Below are 17,299 nucleotides of genomic sequence, written 5' to 3' on the forward strand. Positions count from 1 at the left end.
TCAGATCTCAAAGCTAGCCGCCATAACGAACCGCTGTTTTCCATACTCCGCCCTACTTTGGTATCCCCTGCCCCAACTTCCGCCGTGACCAATCTTGCCCTCGTGGTGACACCTGCAACCTCGGCCACGGCGTCTTCGAGTCCTAGCTCCATCCCGCATGTCACTCTACTCTGCAGAAAAACGACAACTATCTGGTGGGGTCTTTCAAGGTGGGTTGGACAATGTAGAGAAGGGGGTTCGATGTTGAGGAGAGGGATGCACTGAAGATGTTCGACGATTTGTTTAATGCTTTGGAGAGGATGGAGTTGGCCGAGTGCCGCAGTGCGGTTTTCTCATGAAAAATCATTTTTATTTTGTTTTTGTTTTGTTTTTTTTTTTGTTTTTAATGTTTTTTGTGCTTCATTGGGATCAAGATTTGGTCACAATTTTGAGTAAATTCCAAGGATTCTAGAACTTACGGTTAGGATTTTGTTATGAGTTCCTATTTGCTATTTATGAGTGTAAATTTTGGATTTATTTGTTTGGATTTGTTGGATTTATTTATGAGTTCGTATTTGCTTTCAAAAATTATGGCATTCTAGGATCTGTTAATGGGATCAAAGAAACACTCCTGGGGAAACAAATGGAAGCATTGGAAATGATATTTTTTTCTATGAAAGAAACAATATAAGATTGGTTTTCATAGTTCAAATTTTTTTCTTTCTGCCCCTAAGAATGGTTTGTATCAAATATTGGTATTTTTGCTCTACACAAAAAAAAAAAAAATCTGATCTTTGAGAATTTTTATTCACCATTGTCAAGGCTTGATGTTTCATTGCGCATTATCTTGATACTTAAGAGCAACTATAGGCTGTGTGAATGAGAGTCAATTTCATCAAATATCTTAAATTATGTCCCAATGAATTAAAAAAAAATGCCAGCACAAGTATGGTAATAACAACGCAATGTTGATAAGTAAAATCTGATCAAAATTTAAACCCACAAACATCCACGGTGCTGTATCTCAAGCCATGGAAGGACTTAGGAATGGCAATGGACTGAGGGCAAGGATGGAGAGTTGTTTTTGAGCCCGTGAAGAGAAAGTAGAATTATGCTCGTTAGGAGAGAGAATGAGTGGGATGAGTCACATGGCCAGCTATGTCATTCGGGAAGTAAGTTCGGGCAATGGTTTCGGTGGGTTTAGCATTCCTCAAATCTATACATCAACATTCAAGGGCAATGAATATCTGAAAGAGTAATGCTGTGTACATAATAGATCTCCCGAAATGTGACCCAAAAGCTAACCCCAAGGGGTTAGCTTTTGAGTCACATTTCGAGTGACCTTTTACGTGCACATAGAATTAATCTATTTGAAATAGAATAGCATGGAAGAGGCATTCAAAAATCAGATCTCAGGTTTAAATACATCAGAATACAGAGAACCATAGAAAACTTAAATACTCAACTTCTGATCTTTGTTTGATGCCCTATAAACAATACCAGAACCATAAAATAGTAATATGCTGCTCAAATGAGCATGTGCAGAGATACAAAGCAAAGGCTCAATAATGTTTATATACTTACAAGAAAGGATTACTCTTAGGAGACGTTTGGTTCGCAGTAATGATATATTACCATGGTAATGAGATTAACATGGTAATGTAATCGGGAATGTTATATGTCCGGGAATGTTATGGTAATGTGAAATTACCATGTTTGGTTCAGAATTTAGATTACTAATAATATTTCATTACCATGTTTGGTTGGTCATGGTAATCACCTCAGTAATATGTCAAATTTACCAAAATACCCTTACATATAAAATTTTGAAAAATATAATTTAAAGTATTTAAATAAATCAATAATTAAATTATAATATTACAAATTATTTTTTTACAAAATTTTAAAAATACCTTTGTATTTACCAAATTACCCCTAAATATAAAATTTTGAAAAATATAATTTTAAGTGTTTAGATAAATAAATAATTAAATTATAATATTAAAAATTATTTTTTCACATTTTTTTAAAATACCTTTGTCTTTACCAAAATACCCCTATATATAAAATTTTGAAAATTTTAATTTAAAGTATTTAAATAAATAAATAATTAAATTATAATATCAAAATTATTTTTTCACAATTTTTTAAAATACCTTTGTATTTACCAAAATACCCATGTATAAACATTTGAAAAACTTAATTTAGAGTATTTAGATAAATAAATAATTAAATTATAATATAAAAAAATAATAAAAGAAAATAAAAACTAGAGTTTTGATAATGAGTGTAATAAAGAATTAGATTAAATGAGTGGGGGCATAATTGGAAAAAAACATTACACGTTACCACCGGTAATCTGGATGAACACCTATTTTGGTGGTAATCATACTATTGGTAATCTAACATTACCATCAACATTACCACTGTTAACCAAACAAGGTAATCTGAATACATTACCACCAGATTCTCGGTAATGTTTTCACATTACCGCGATCCAAACGCCACCTAGAGCAGTCGATATAATCCAAACGCCGCCTAGAGCAGTCGATATAATCAATGATTGATAGTAATATTGAAGTGCGTTAACCTAACCGTAACAACGATAGGATCATTGCAACATTTGGAAGCAGATTGTTTGAAACTGGAGCGGCCGCCTTTCTCTAGGTATTGTTGATGGTACTCCTTGGCTTTGTAGAATTTCTTTGCCGGGAGGATCTCTGTGACAATCTTCCTGTTCAGGAGCTTCTGGTGGTTCTCCAAGGACTCCCTTGTAGCCGTCTCTTGCTCAGGCGTGTAGACATATATGCCAGACCTGTACTGAGTTCCAACATCATTGCCCTGCATGCAGTGAGCGAGGTGTAAATATTCTCCTGTAGGGACTATATTCAGCTATGAAGATCACATGGAACAAAAAGAAAGAATTAGTAGCTAGTACAAATGCGAGGAATAACTGCAAGACACATGATATTTGCATATGGATTTGTGTCCTACATTTCAGCAATGACCACAAAAATTGACTGGAGTATGGGTGAAAAACATCCTTCAGGAAAAAAAAAACACTAGAGAAAAATGTCTCAGGAAGCATTCAGTTAAACTGAAGCCTTACATATTCTCCACATGCTTTATACAAATAAAAAGGGCATTTAACATGGCATAAGTTTCTTTTTCTAAAGTATATTAAAATGAAAGGAATCCGAGAAAGTAGCATTGGACCACAGGAGCCACCTGACCTTTCTCAAAATGAAATCAAGTATTCAGGAGAAAGTTAATCCAGTTAGTAAAAGTCACTAGAGGACTAAAAAGAAGGTAAAATAGCACCACTAGTATCAAAGCACAAGTTATTTTCACTTGTCATTTTCCAGAAGGAATGTTCCACATTCCAAGTCTAGCAAACATTGTTAAATCACTTCAAAAGATTCATCTAGAAATTTTAATAATAAAACAGTTTTTGTTTAGACCTGCAGCAGAAACATACTGCAAACTATTAAAATCACCATGTAGACTCAATGCTGATGATGGATGAAGAAGCTTAAGTGCTCCTTATTAGAGTAACTAATAGTCCTACATCAATCAATTTGTAAAATAAAGATTTGAATATCAATATATTAGTCTGGGTTTCTCATCTAGCTAATATGCTCGGTTAACTCGGCTGAATTTCCACTTTTAAATATCAATCATGCTCATTTTCGTAAATAATACTAGAAAAATATTCTGTCATATAGACAGTGTTAGGCCCATCAAAAATGAATCCTTAAGTTTTCCGTGATGATCACTATGTGCATATTAAGTTTATCAACCATCTCCACTAACATGTCCTTATTATGGGCTTCGCACTATTATAGAATTCAAACAAAGCTGTCCAGCATCGAGCCCCTGATCCCTAAATGAGATTATAACGCAAATAATCCCTGTTTTGAGACTTGCAGTTGGCTGAAGCAACTCCTATAAGACATGGATCACAGAAATATCATCTTCCAGATTACAACAACAGATCAACCAATTCACAATGTGGTTCCAAGAAACACATTGTCAACTGAATAATAAGAAAAGGAATTTTACTCATTAGATGCAAAGGATCACAATATCACCCACAACCAATTTAAACTCTGGACGTTGGAATTTGATTTACCCTTCATTCAAGCCTTGCATCATGCAGACAAGCGAAGCATATCAATCCCAAGTTGTATTCTAAATGTTAGTTAAGACTGGTTACCACAAATTGTAATGCCAATCAAATTCTTCGCCCATGTCAGATACCACATTGGTAATATTTTGAACATTCAAAAGTGAAAGAACTTTGGAAAAGAAAAGAAAAAACAAAAAGTCTCAAAGCGGTTTATATCCCCGTAAGTTATTATCTTTTTTGATGTCTTAAACTGGCGGTTTTTTTAGTACATATTGCAACCAGCACAAAGGTTCTGTTTCATTCCTTATTCTAAAAATGATATCATATTAACTTTCACAAGAATATTAAACATAATCCAATTATTTACTTAATTTTAACGCTACCATTCTATTATTCAAAGTCAGTAGACAAGACGAGAAATTTATCCTGGTTAGTCACCATTCTCTGCTCAGTCCCATGAAAAACAAAACACTAGACATGTCTCAATTCTTTGTTTTTTATTCTTTTCGACCTCTTCAAAAGTTTGGAAAGATTACCATAACTCAATTTAATTTAACTTTAATTGAAACTAAATTTTGCTACCATTTCAAACCCCATTCCTAATAAGGTTTCTTCCCACCATGATCCACAAGATAAAATCAATTTATAGGCAAAATCTGGGAATTTTGCAACAGCAATATTCTTATTTAATTAACATTAAAAACATTCAACAAATTACTAGCATGACACATTAATTTGAAGCCCAGTCGCCCTCGTATAGATTCATTCTCACATGATCACATCTTGCCTTGATCAAGGTCCCAATTTATTAGGAATCAACCAATAATTTGGTTTAAATTTACAGGACACCTAATGCATACTCAGTTAAAGTTCAGTTTTAGGTTTACCATATTAACAAAAGTTAAACAAGATTGGCTTAAGAAAAATAAGCAGAGCATTAACCTATGAAGAAAATGAACATTTATTAATAAACATATCACAAAAGTTATTCTGCTGCCCTTGGCTTCTATTCAATTTCAAGCCTGAAATCTATATGACATATCAAAAACTTCATCTTTAAATTTCAGATACTCTCCATGCCCACCCAGATATTTTATATCCATGCAACAAGAACATGTGACTTATGTCCAAATACAATGCAAATAAGGCCCCAACTATCTTATCCCTATAATTTTCCAAAAGGAGAGCACCCACTCACTACTTGCTGATTCAGCTTTCTGCCATCAATCTATAGAAAACATAGGCACACCTCTTGACCAGTACATACAACATGGAAAACTTTCACAGGGAAATGAGCTATTGCTTTGTTAAAATTCTGTGTTTCTAACAAAACTAGATACTATCATTGTTAGACATGCGTGTATGAAAGCACACCATTTTTGACAAAATTAACATGCCTACACCATAGCTTACCTCTCATCGTTTAATAAAATTCTCATTTGTACTTGCATCTGAAGCAACGAGATGTAAGCTATAGCGTAGACACTAGACATGTTAATTTGTCAAAAAATTTTGTGCATTCGTACATGCATGTCTGACAGCTAAGCTATGGTGCAGGCATGTTAATCGGTGAACAAATTTAAGGCACTTTTTAAGTGGATAATATCCCATCAGGATCACCTTAGAAGTCTTTAACATATCAGTTAACATCAGGTTCACCAATCTACCCACAGTTCACCAAACAATTTTGGGGAATTCAAAATTTTATATGAGTTTTACGGTCAAAACATTATTGGAGTTCAGACAGCTGGTATACACTGCACAGTGAATTCAATATACAAACATCCCCACAAATCAGTTCAAAGGCCAATGCTTTAAATGAATTCAGGACTCACCAAACACATAGCCAAACAAACCAGTAAAATCAAACAAGCATATCCTGAAAGAAAACACAAGCCCCAAGAATGGCGTCTGCTCACCTGACGATTAAGCGTGGTCGGATCATGGCGAGCCCAGAATGCTTCAAGCAAATCCTCGTAGGCACACTGCCCAAGATCATACTGAACACGGACGATCTCCGAGTGATTCGTAGTCCCCGTACACACATCCTCATACATCAGCTGGTGCATAGTACCCTGGGAATACCCGACCTCAGTCTTCGTCACTCCGGGTCCTCTCTGAAACGCAAGCTCAAGGACCACTCCAATGAATTTGCAAAGTTGCGCGTTGGATTAAAACAGCAGGCCCCTATTTTCCAGTCAAAGATTAGTCACATTCTGCTACCCTACCCATGTTATAAATCCTTTAAATTACACTATTTCTTGTTTTAAAATTTGAAAAGGTGCGCATATAAAAAGAGCCACAAAAAGAATAGCACAACAACATATAAGACAAAGAAAGGAAAGAATTTTAGGGAACTCACAATCTGGAGTTTTATGGTCTTCCCACCCTGCTCAACAGTGCGTATTTTCAACAAAATATAGATAAAAATCAATATACATTAAACTTGAAAAAGTCAAAATCCTAAACGGAAACAGAGCCAAACTTACAAAGTCAACTCCGATTGTGCTGATGTAGCTCTCCAAGTATGAATCATCCTGCCAATAATAACACACAATTAAACAGTAGTTCCTCACAGAAAGTTTGTGCTAATGTGACAAAAGAACACTGAAACAAAAGAACTCTGCATTCAAAACATTATAGAGCAGCTCAATAAAGGTACACATAAAACATTACTTAGCCAACAAGTACAAGGTTGCAAAAAAATTTTAGCACAAGCACCCACACAAATGCATACCAAAGTTTGACAAAACAACTATAGAGGGATACGATGATTTGCACTTGTTTTCTATGCTGTCATTATCTTAGGATCTTTTTGCTCTGAGAAGATATTTTCACAATTTACATCACACTTCTAAAGGACACAACAACAGTTTATTAATACCATGGAGCTTAAGGTTATATGAGATACATACATGATTTCTATGAACATAAAAAAGCACAGCCTTGATAGAATTCAGCAATTCACATAGTTACCCCACCACAAATAACCCAATTGGCATATTAAACACAAGACATACTAGTCGAGATGTGGAGAATAATTATCCAAAGCAGATTACTTCAAAATGACACATAATTTCAATTAAAAACATGCTGCAAAAACCAAAAGGCATTTGTTCCTTACCGCAAATCTCCAAAAGGAGACACGATTTGCCAACTCCAGAATCTCCAATAAGCAGAAGTTTGAACAAATAATCACTGGAAAAAAAAAAAATTCCCAAATTAATTGTGCTCCTATTACATGAAGGATGATTACATCAACAGACTAACAGAATCCCACATTCAGAATAAACCAATTAAAAACAAAACAAAAAAACAAAAAGATACAAAACTCAAAGCACAAGCCTAGATTGATTTTGATATCCATACTAACTAAGAGAAAGACTATATCTGCAATAGAAATTTCACTCAAAAAGCCAAAAGATATGGGTAACCAGTACCACCAAATGAACCATAGAAAATCACCCATGTGCAAAATGACTAATAAAAGAACTCAAGTATGTTAAATGCCCCATTGCAAATACTTGTAGTCACATGCTTGATAATTTAAAAATAAAAAAAAAAAAACAAAAAAAGACACCAAAAATGTAGTTGATCATCAGATCCCCAGAAGATTGAATTTGTTTGTATTCATATCATGGCCACAAAAATGTATTACACAATCCACTAGTTTCAGATACAATATAATATAGGGCAGAGATGTAAGGTTGAGTACACATTTCAAAGATACACATCAAAAAAGCGTATTGTGTGGCCAACAAAACAACATGCATCTAGGAAATAAGGAAACCTACTTTTGCTTGCCCCACTGCAATAGCACCCCCACAAGGTTGGCACGGATTGTTAATGGGAAAATCCAGGGGCCATCTCTCCAGACTGTAATCTCTGAGAGCTTTATCTATGCTTTCTGGTCCATTCTTGATTGCACCTGCGAGCTTTCTTGATAGAACAATGGCATCTTCTAAAGCACAACAAGCACCTTGCCCGAGATTTGGTGTCATAGGATGCCAAGCATCACCAACTACCACAACATTGTTTGTAGAAGCTGGCGGGCTTGAGCCTGGCCAAAGCCATCGATCAACGAACGGTGTCTTAATAACAACATCGTCAGGGGTTTTATGAATGACGTCCAAGGGCTCCTGAGGCAAACTACTCACCAGTATTGTGGCCTCTTTCTTCAGAAGAGCTGGGTCAGTGATCTTTGGTCCTGGCACAGAGTGGAAAATTTTAAATCCTCAGTGGTAAGATTATCTTTCAGGTAATAGAGTACGGGAGAGCAGTGAATAAACTCAGAGAGCAACCAAATCTAGAGACAACAAAAAGCCCACCTACAGAAAGCCCACTGGGAAGTTAATGCTGTAGGCAGAATATGACAATATCATTTAATCAAATCTTTGGACAACTGTCACTCTGTCAGGAATAAAAACCCACATACAAACTATTGGACAAATGCTCTTGATATTTGGGTTAATATGACTTGCAACATAGACTCATTTCCTTAGCATACTGCTACAACTGGATAAGGTTCCAGCTTTACGAATATCATGATCTTTCAATATGATTTGTTATGTGAGACAATTAGACTTCCAGATCATAGATGATTGATCAAGATAGCTAATAACTTTCTGTTTCTGTAAGAGCTGAGAAAATATTAGAGACATTTTCAACTACAATTCAAGATAAAATAAAAACCTGGAGTGAGGCTGTTGAAACAGGGATGAACCAATAGACTTTTGTGGTAGAAACTGGAACATAACCTGCCCAGCAAGCCTCTTCCATAAATATAATTAACTTTTTGTTTGAATGGTTGTCCTTCAGGATAGAGCGCAAGGCCTCAAAACGCACAATGCCCAACATAGTTAGGTTCTGCAAATCCCATCCATTTTGCTATTGGTGAGCGCACACCATCACAGCCGATCACAATCTGTCATCAAGAGTAGCAAGAAAATTATTTTTTTGTCCATGACACCAATAATAAAAAAAAAAGTAAGATTTTGCATTTATCTTGAAATATTTAAACACAGTCTAGTTAAATGACATAAGTTGTTCTCAAAAAATCCAATAAAAGGCAAAATCTAGCAAATAATTCCATCATATAACAATATCTACAAGGGAAAGATTCACATAGCCAACCCAAAATAGTTGGGACTAACAGCTTCTTCTTCTTCTACTTCTTCTTGAGATAACAATATCCCATTCACAAATCAGATTGCCTTTCAGTCTTAAAAGATCCATTACCATTGATTGTAACAACAGTCTTGTAGGATTCTCCTGGTATGAGACATATATAATGGAACTAAACTGTGACTGCCTGACAAACCAATTTTGTGAGCATTCTTAAATGGGTACAGACATACAGTCCAACAGATAGTATGAATCTCATAATTCCAAATGCCCATGCAACCCCACCTTCTTGAATTTGTTTTCCTGCTTTTGAAAAATTCTAAGTTATTTCCAAAGAATTCTGCGATCTGGTTTCTCCATAGTAAGTTAAGTGACACTTGTCGGGTTTACATTCCATCACAACTACAAAAGTCTAGCATCAACAATTGTGAGGGATTCAGGCACCATCTTCTCATTCATTACTATAAGTTCAAAATTCATCCAATCCGACAAATTAGCCAGTGATCATTTCAAATCAGTTTCTAAGATTTATAACAACTAATAAGCAAACTTCTCTGGACCACCTAGTGTATTTTAGACAAGCACAGCGAGAAAACAAGGTGATATAATAAGCAGAAAAAAAGCAATTGTGTGTTAGTGTATTCTGATAGAGCACTACCTGTAACATGCCTACACAATGGATTACTTGCTAATCAATAGAAAACCACAATCACCTTTGCAAGTACTTTGTTGCCATTGTCAAGTTCCAGCAAAGTTTCATCCATCCCCTGCTTCTCGATTTTCCTCACCCTTGACGAGAAAGATATTGCACCAGCGGGCAAACGACTAGCAAGAGTCTCCAACAGCAGCCTTCTTTCAACAGCTCGAACTTCTTGCCTGCTTTCCATCCATGTTTAGATCAAAATACATGAGAAAATCAAACAAAATCCTACTAAAATCAAACTACTTGGTTTACCCCGGAGCCTCCTCTTCAAACATGAACGATCGCAGCTCTCTCCCATCCTCCGATCTCATCACCATCCTGCAAACAGCTGACGCCATTAACAACATCAGAGAAAAAAAAAATCCAAAAGAAAAACAGTAAACAAGATAAAATTGCAGAATTAGGGATTCTAATCACCCCTGAATCGGGATGAATTGGCTCCTGAGCTCATCCCCAACTCCAATAGCATCCAAAACTCGCCACCCATTCTTGAAAAGCGTCAGCGATGTCCCTCCCGTCCGAAGCGATTCCCCCTGCTCCAGCACCAGCGAGCGAACACCCAACCTACTCCCATGATCCAAACTCATAAACCCTAACACAAAAATTTCAAAAGCCAAAGGATGAGGACAAGACCTATGAAGAGAGAGAGCGGTGGCGAGGCCGGCAATCCCGCCACCAACGATGACAACCTCCTCCCGCCGCGCATCGGTTCCAAGCCCGGCTTTCAAGGTGAAACCTAGCCGAATCGCTTGCCTCCTAGATCCAGAATGAGATGGAGATGAGGAGAAAAGGAGAGCGGAGGCCATCGCCGCCATGGACGAGGAGCTCTGGGTGTAGTGAAGGTGAAGCAATGGGTGGAAAGGAGGGAAGGGTTTGTATGGAAGCCATGGAAAACGAGAGGCTGAGGAGCAGCGACGATGAGCTTCAGTGCTTCTTCGATCGTTGTGTGATGTGGCGTTTCTTTTGTTTTTCACTGATGATTTGGCGCCTTTGATTTGATGGCGGTTTTCTTATATAGTTCGTCAAATTACACATTAGTCCCTGTATATTATTTTTATACTCATTTTAAAACCGAATTTAATATTTTTATTTTTTTTTTCGCGAAAATTGGAAAAACATATGCGGCAAAGGGCTTTTGGTATAGACACTACTATGAAAAGAATATGTTGTGGGATGCTTATTGCTCTAGTTTTGAAGCAGACTTTCAGCTTAATTTCTATCAAAATGAGGTTAAAAAATAATAAATATTAGTAAGTTATTTTCCCTCATTTTTATTTATTTATTCTATTTTAGAGTTTTTTTTTAATTTTTTTACTTGTCTATTTAAATAATTCAAGAACCATTAAATATTATTTTTCTAAATTTATCCTTTATAAATTTCTACAACTTTAAATAAATATATTTAAATACACATTTTATTAAATTATATTTTAAATATAATTAATTTTAAAAAAAAATTAATATAAATTTTATATAAATTTTTAATTTTTAATTAATTTTAACCTATTTTTTTTAATATGAATTAGTTAAAATACACGACAGAGAGAATATTATTAAAAAAAACGTTTTTAATCACAATATTCAAATATGGTGGTGAATTGGCAATGCCTATAAATAAATAAATAAATAAAAGAAAAAGAAAAAAAAAAATAGATTTATGATACAAATTATCTAATATTTCAAATTAAAAATTAGAGAGCTATAAATGATTTCTAGCAAGAGCCTTGCAGCAGAGCTTTGGCAATGGAGAATCGCAATGCCATCACGAGTGGCCAAAGAGAAAACTTGGGCTTCGCTCTGGAGAATCCCTTCAGCTTCAAGGTTGGCCAAGTCTTCACGGGTTTTGGCGTGGGATGCGGGGTTGGTATCGGCGTCGGTCGCCCTATATACTTAGGTACTTCTTTCGTCTCATCACTCAAAGTTCAATTCATCGGAAAAGATGGATCTTGGTGGGTTTTTTAATGGGAAAGACAAAGATGGCAAGGAGGGATCAAAATCCAGTGCTAGTGGCTCAAGTTGGCATTTTTTTAAAAATTTATAAGCCTTTGTTTCTTAGAAGCATTTTCACAAACAGTTTATGTGCATGAAGTTTTGAGTTTGTGCAAGCGCATGAATTTTATTTGTTTGTATATTATCTTATTTTTTTAGATTTATATTCCAGTTGTGATGTTCTTTAGATTTATTGAAGGCTTTAGCAGTACTGGTGGAGATTTCATTCAGGATTTTTGGGTTATCAGTTGGTGTTGTAGTTGATACTTAAGACATTTCTTGGATCCCTATTAATTCAATTGTTTGCTGGTTTATATTTTGGATTCTGTGCTGATATAGAAGTCTTAAAATTATTGATCTTGTAGCTCACCATGAAAACGATATTCAGGTTATGCATGAAGTAATGAAAAACTTAAGTATTATTCTCAACCAAGCCATTAAGAGAATGAAATATCAGTTATAAATTGTTTCTTATATAAAAAAAAAAAGAAAAATTATTATTGAAATTTTAATATGTGGTTCTGAATTTTGTTATTAAGATTTTCTCCTGCAAATTTTCATCTACGGCATTTATTAGGTGCTATACCAATGGTGCAACAAGTCTTGACTGCCACAAGAGGTGCTACGGATGTTCTCTCTGTTGGGTATTGGGCTCCCGTCCTATGTGGAGAAAAGCCCAAATGGTCCAAGCCCATTAGGGTTCACTTTATTAAGTGTTTTCTATCGTATTAGGGGTTAAGAGAGTGAAAAAATCCGGGGTGATAGCCGCCGCAGAAAGATAAAAAGCAGCAGATTTTTCGCGAGGTTCGGATTTGGCGAGAGCAGCAAATTCAAGCTGGTGTTTGGAGGGTCAAAGCGATGTCCGATTGAGCTGAAATTTGAGTGGGCACGTTCGGGACTTGCGGAGCTTGATTTCCACCAGACGGTTTGTGATTTGGCTTCTCCTAGCTCAAGATATGAGGGTCGAGCGGAAGCTACAGGAATATTGCTTTTGTTTCCAATATAGCTTGTGTTTAGCTATTGTTTTGGTCAAGTTGTATTTTTATTTATGCTCATTCTTGAGACTCTCTTGTACCATGAATTTGATCATAGTGGAGCTTGGATTGGTCAAGATTGACCCGTGGTTTTTCACCCTTGATTTAAGGGTTTTTCACGTAAAATTTGGTGTCTTGTGTGATTGCAATTTTGGTCTTGTTAGGTTGCTCTCCTTCATCTAGCAAGTTTGGGGATTGTTTATTTGTTTACAATCTATTGAGATTGTTGCTTAATTCCCATCAGAGTGGTATCAGAGACAGGTTCTCAATCTTTGTGATCATAGTGGTTTTATTGCTTGAATGATGGAGCCAAATACAAACAGGATGATTAGTTTGAATGGAAGCAATTATCATCTTTGGAAAGGGAAAATGAAAGATTTGTTGTTTGTCAAAAATATGCACTTACCTGTGTTTGCTGCGAAGAAGCCAGATTCAAAATCTGATGAAGAATGGGCATTTGCACATCAACAAGTTTGTGGGTTTATTCGGCAATATGTTGATGATAATGTTTACAATCATATTGCTAATGAGATTGAAGCCAAAAAATTGTGGGAGAAGATTGAGTCTTTGTATGCTTCAAAGTCGAGAAACAACAAAATTGTATTTGTTGAATTCCATGATGAATTTGAGATATAAAGAGGAACTTCCATATCGGATCACTTGAATGTGTTTGAGGCTTCTTGATCGGGTTATCGAGGGATGAGTATTAAATTTGAGGATGAAATTCTTGGACTTTGGTCATTGAACACACTACGGATACATGGGAGACATTTCGGGTCTCAATAATAAATTTTGCTCCATGTGGTATGGTGTCTCTAGAGTCAGTTAAGAGTAGTACTCTTAATGAGGAGATGAGAAAGAAGGCTCAAGGTTCTTCTTCTCAACCCAGGAGGTTACGCTTCATGAAGATCGGGGAGAAATCTTCATAGAAATCGAGAAGGTGAGAGATAAGCGAGAAGCAAGTCCAAGTCCCGATACTGAGGATGTTGAGTGCCATTATTGTCACAAAATGGGGCATATAAAAAGGAATTGTTTCAAATGGGCGAGAAAAACAAGGGAAAGGGCAAGCGGGAGAAGAAGGATCAAGATGGTGATTATGTATGCTGCTGCTACTCGATGATTTGGTCTTTACTCACGGGAGGCCGATATAATCAACATTGTATCCGATGAGTTAAGTTTGGGTTGTGGATAGTGGTGCTACTTTGCATGTGACACCAAGGAAGGAATTCTTCACATCTTTCAGATCTGGAGATTTTGGCTCATTGAAGATGGGTAGCGATTGGCGTTACTAAAGGTGGGTGGTATTGGAGATGTGTGATCGCAAACTACCATGGGTATGAAGCTACTTCTAAAAAGATGTAAGGTATGCTCTCGATGTTAAGCTTGAATCTTATTTCGGTTAGCGAGTTTGATGATGAGCGGATATGACAAAGCTGCTTTGGTGAGTGGAAAAATGGAAACTTACCAAAGGAAACATGGTTGTAGCCCAGTGGAAATAAAGATTCTAAGTTGTATTGGTTGAAAAGTGTTGTTCCTAGTGATGATGTGAATCGCGATGAGATATGGAGGCATCTTACTTATGGCACGAAGACTTGGTCGTATTAGTGAAAAAGGATTGTCTAGCTTGGCTAAAAAGAATGTGCTTCGGGATTGAAGAATCGCGAGTTAGAGAGATGTTCTCAGCTGTATGGCGGGAAAAACAAAAGCAGGGTATCCTTTAGAAGCATCCCTCTTCGAGGAAGTCAGAGTTGCTTGAGTTAGTACATTCAGATGTTTGTGGACCTTTAAAGGTAAAATCTTATGGTGGTGCCTTATACTTTCGACATTCATTGATGATCATTCCGGGAAACTTTGGGTCTATGCTTTGAAGACCAAAAGATCGGTGCTTGAAAAAAATTCGAGAGAATACCATGCCTTGGTTGAAAGGCAGGTCTAGTAAGAAGCTCAAATGTATCGGGGAGTGATAGCGGTGGTGAGTATTGTGGATCTTTTTATGCATCTGTGAGACAACATGGAATCGAGACACGATAAGACACCTCCCAAAAACTCCTCGACTTAATGGTGGCCGAGAGAGAATGAAGCAGAACATTGATGGAAAGAGTTAGATGCATGCTTTCGGAAGCAAGAGTTACCTCAAATGTTTTGGGGTGAGGCATTGTGTGCGGCGACACATGTGATCAATCTTAGTCTGTTGTGGCCTTGAAAGGTGATGTGCCGGATAAAGTATGGTTTTGGAAAGGATGTTTCCTATGACCACTTAAGAGCTTTTGGTTGCAAAGCATTTGTTCATATTCCAAAAAATGAGAGGTCTAAGCTTGATGAGAAGACTAGGGCGATGTGTATCTTCATGGGCTATGGTCATAATGATGAGTTTGGGTATAGGCTGATGATCCGATGTGAAGAAGAAAGGCTGGTTAGAAGCCGTGATGTGGTATTCATGGAAAACCAAATGCTTGATGACATTGATAAGGTGGGGCGGAAAGATCCCTTGAAGACTTATGAGGTTAATTAATGCGAGCGAGTTCATGTTACACCAAATCTAGAGGCGAGTTGATATTGATGTTCAGAATGATGATCGGCGACTTGGAGATGAATTAGATGTTCCAAGAATGGATGTGCGAGATACAACTCGAGCAACATGAAGATGAACACGAAGATCCACCTTAAGTTCCACTTAGAAGGTCTAATAGAGAGAGACATGTGTCCACGGATATCCATCCGATGAGTATGTGACCTTGATGATGGGGGAGAACCCGAGAGAATTACAAAGTGGCCATAGAAAGTGAAGAAAAAAAGAAATGGATTCATGCGATGGAAGATGAAATGAAATCCTTAGATGACAATCATACATTTGATATAGTCAAGTTGCCTAAAAGGCGAAAAGGGCCTTAAAGAATAGATGGATTTACTGAGGGTGAAATATGAAGGAAATTCAGCATCTCCTAGATATAAAAGCTAGATTGGTGGTGAAAGGTTTTTAGTCGAAAGAAAGGGGATCGACTTTGATGAGATTTTTCTCACTGTGTGAAAATGACATTTATTAGAGCTGTGTTGGGTTTAAATCTGCAACTCTTGATTTGGAAGTTGAGCAAATGGATGTCAAAACTGCATTCCTCCATGGTAATTTGAATGAGGAAATTTATATGGAACAACCTGAGGGTTTCAGGGTGCAAAGTAAAGAAAATCATGTGTGTCTGTTGAAAAAGAGTTTGTATGGTTTGAAACAAGCTCCAGCGACAATGGTATAAGAAGTTTGAATCGAGTTATGATTGAGCAAGGCTATAAAAAGACTACTTACGATCATTGTGTCTTTGTGAGCAAGTTCTTTGATGGTGATTTTATTATCTTGCTATTGTATGTTGATGACATACTTATTGTTGGGAAAGATTTTTCTAAAATTGACAGGTTAAAGAAGCAACTCAGCAACTCATTTGCTATGAAAGATTTGGGATCAACAAAGCAGATATTGGGTATTAGTATTGTGCGTGATAGAAAAGAGAAGAAGCTTTGGATGTCTCAAAAGAAATATATTGAGAAGGTGTTGGAGAAGTTCAACATGGGAACGTCTAAGTCTGTAAGCACTCCTCTAGTGCGACATTTCAAGCGAGTGTTAGTCGAGTCCTTCGACTGAGACAGGAAGGTTGACATGGAAGGTGTTCCTTATGCATCTGCTTTGTTGGGAGTTTAATGTATGCCATGGTGTGTACTAGACACGACATTGCTTATCTTTGTTAGCAATGTTAGCAGATTTCTCTCAAATCCAAGTAGAGAGCATTGGAATGCAGTGAAATGGATTATGAGGTATCTTAAGGGAACTTCAGACTTGAATCTTTGTTTTGGTGGTGAGAAGCTTGTGCTTGTCGGTTATCTGATTCGATATGGTGGAGCGTTGATTCTAGAAAGTCCACTTCATGGTATTTGATCAAGTTTGCGAGGGGAGTTGTGGCTGGCGGTCTAGATTGCAAAAAGTGTGTTGCATTGTCACATGGCGAGGCGGGAGTTCATTGCCATCACAGAAGCACGCAAGGGAATTACTTTGGCTTAAAAAGTTCTTGCTTGAGCTTGGCTATCTGGAAGAGAGGTCGTCTTATATTGTGATAGTCGAAAGTGCGGTTTATCTTGCCAAGAATCAAACCTTTTCATTCCAGCTCAAAAACACATTGATGTGAGGTATCATTGGATACGAGATGCATTAGATCTTGAAGTTGTTGGAGTTGGCTAAAGTTCATACTGATGATGACAATGATGTCGACATGTTGACAAAGACTTTGCCAAGAGGAAGTTTGAGGTTTGCTCGTATGATCGCCGGGGATGGCGGTCGCCTCCACATAGTCGTAAGGG

General features: G+C 36.8%; 1 protein-coding gene and 1 pseudogene across 1 annotated transcript; both read right to left on the minus strand.

Moving 5' to 3' along the window:
- Positions 1 to 2,263: 2,263 nt before the first annotated feature.
- LOC120279229 (peptide methionine sulfoxide reductase A4, chloroplastic-like) lies at positions 2,264 to 6,276 on the minus strand (the record flags this gene model as incomplete). The annotated part of the gene is made up of 2 exons (XM_039286103.1): positions 2,264 to 2,820; positions 6,028 to 6,276. Coding segments are annotated over 2 exons (534 nt in total), but the record flags the coding sequence as incomplete, so codon positions are not given.
- Positions 6,277 to 6,597: 321 nt separating this feature from the next.
- On the minus strand, positions 6,598 to 10,903 carry LOC120279228 (annotated as a pseudogene).
- Between the last annotated feature and the right edge of the window lie 6,396 nt (positions 10,904 to 17,299).

Source organism: Dioscorea cayenensis, chromosome 16 (assembly GCF_009730915.1).
Source record: "Dioscorea cayenensis subsp. rotundata cultivar TDr96_F1 chromosome 16, TDr96_F1_v2_PseudoChromosome.rev07_lg8_w22 25.fasta, whole genome shotgun sequence".
Taxonomy (NCBI): Eukaryota; Viridiplantae; Streptophyta; class Magnoliopsida; order Dioscoreales; family Dioscoreaceae; genus Dioscorea; species Dioscorea cayenensis.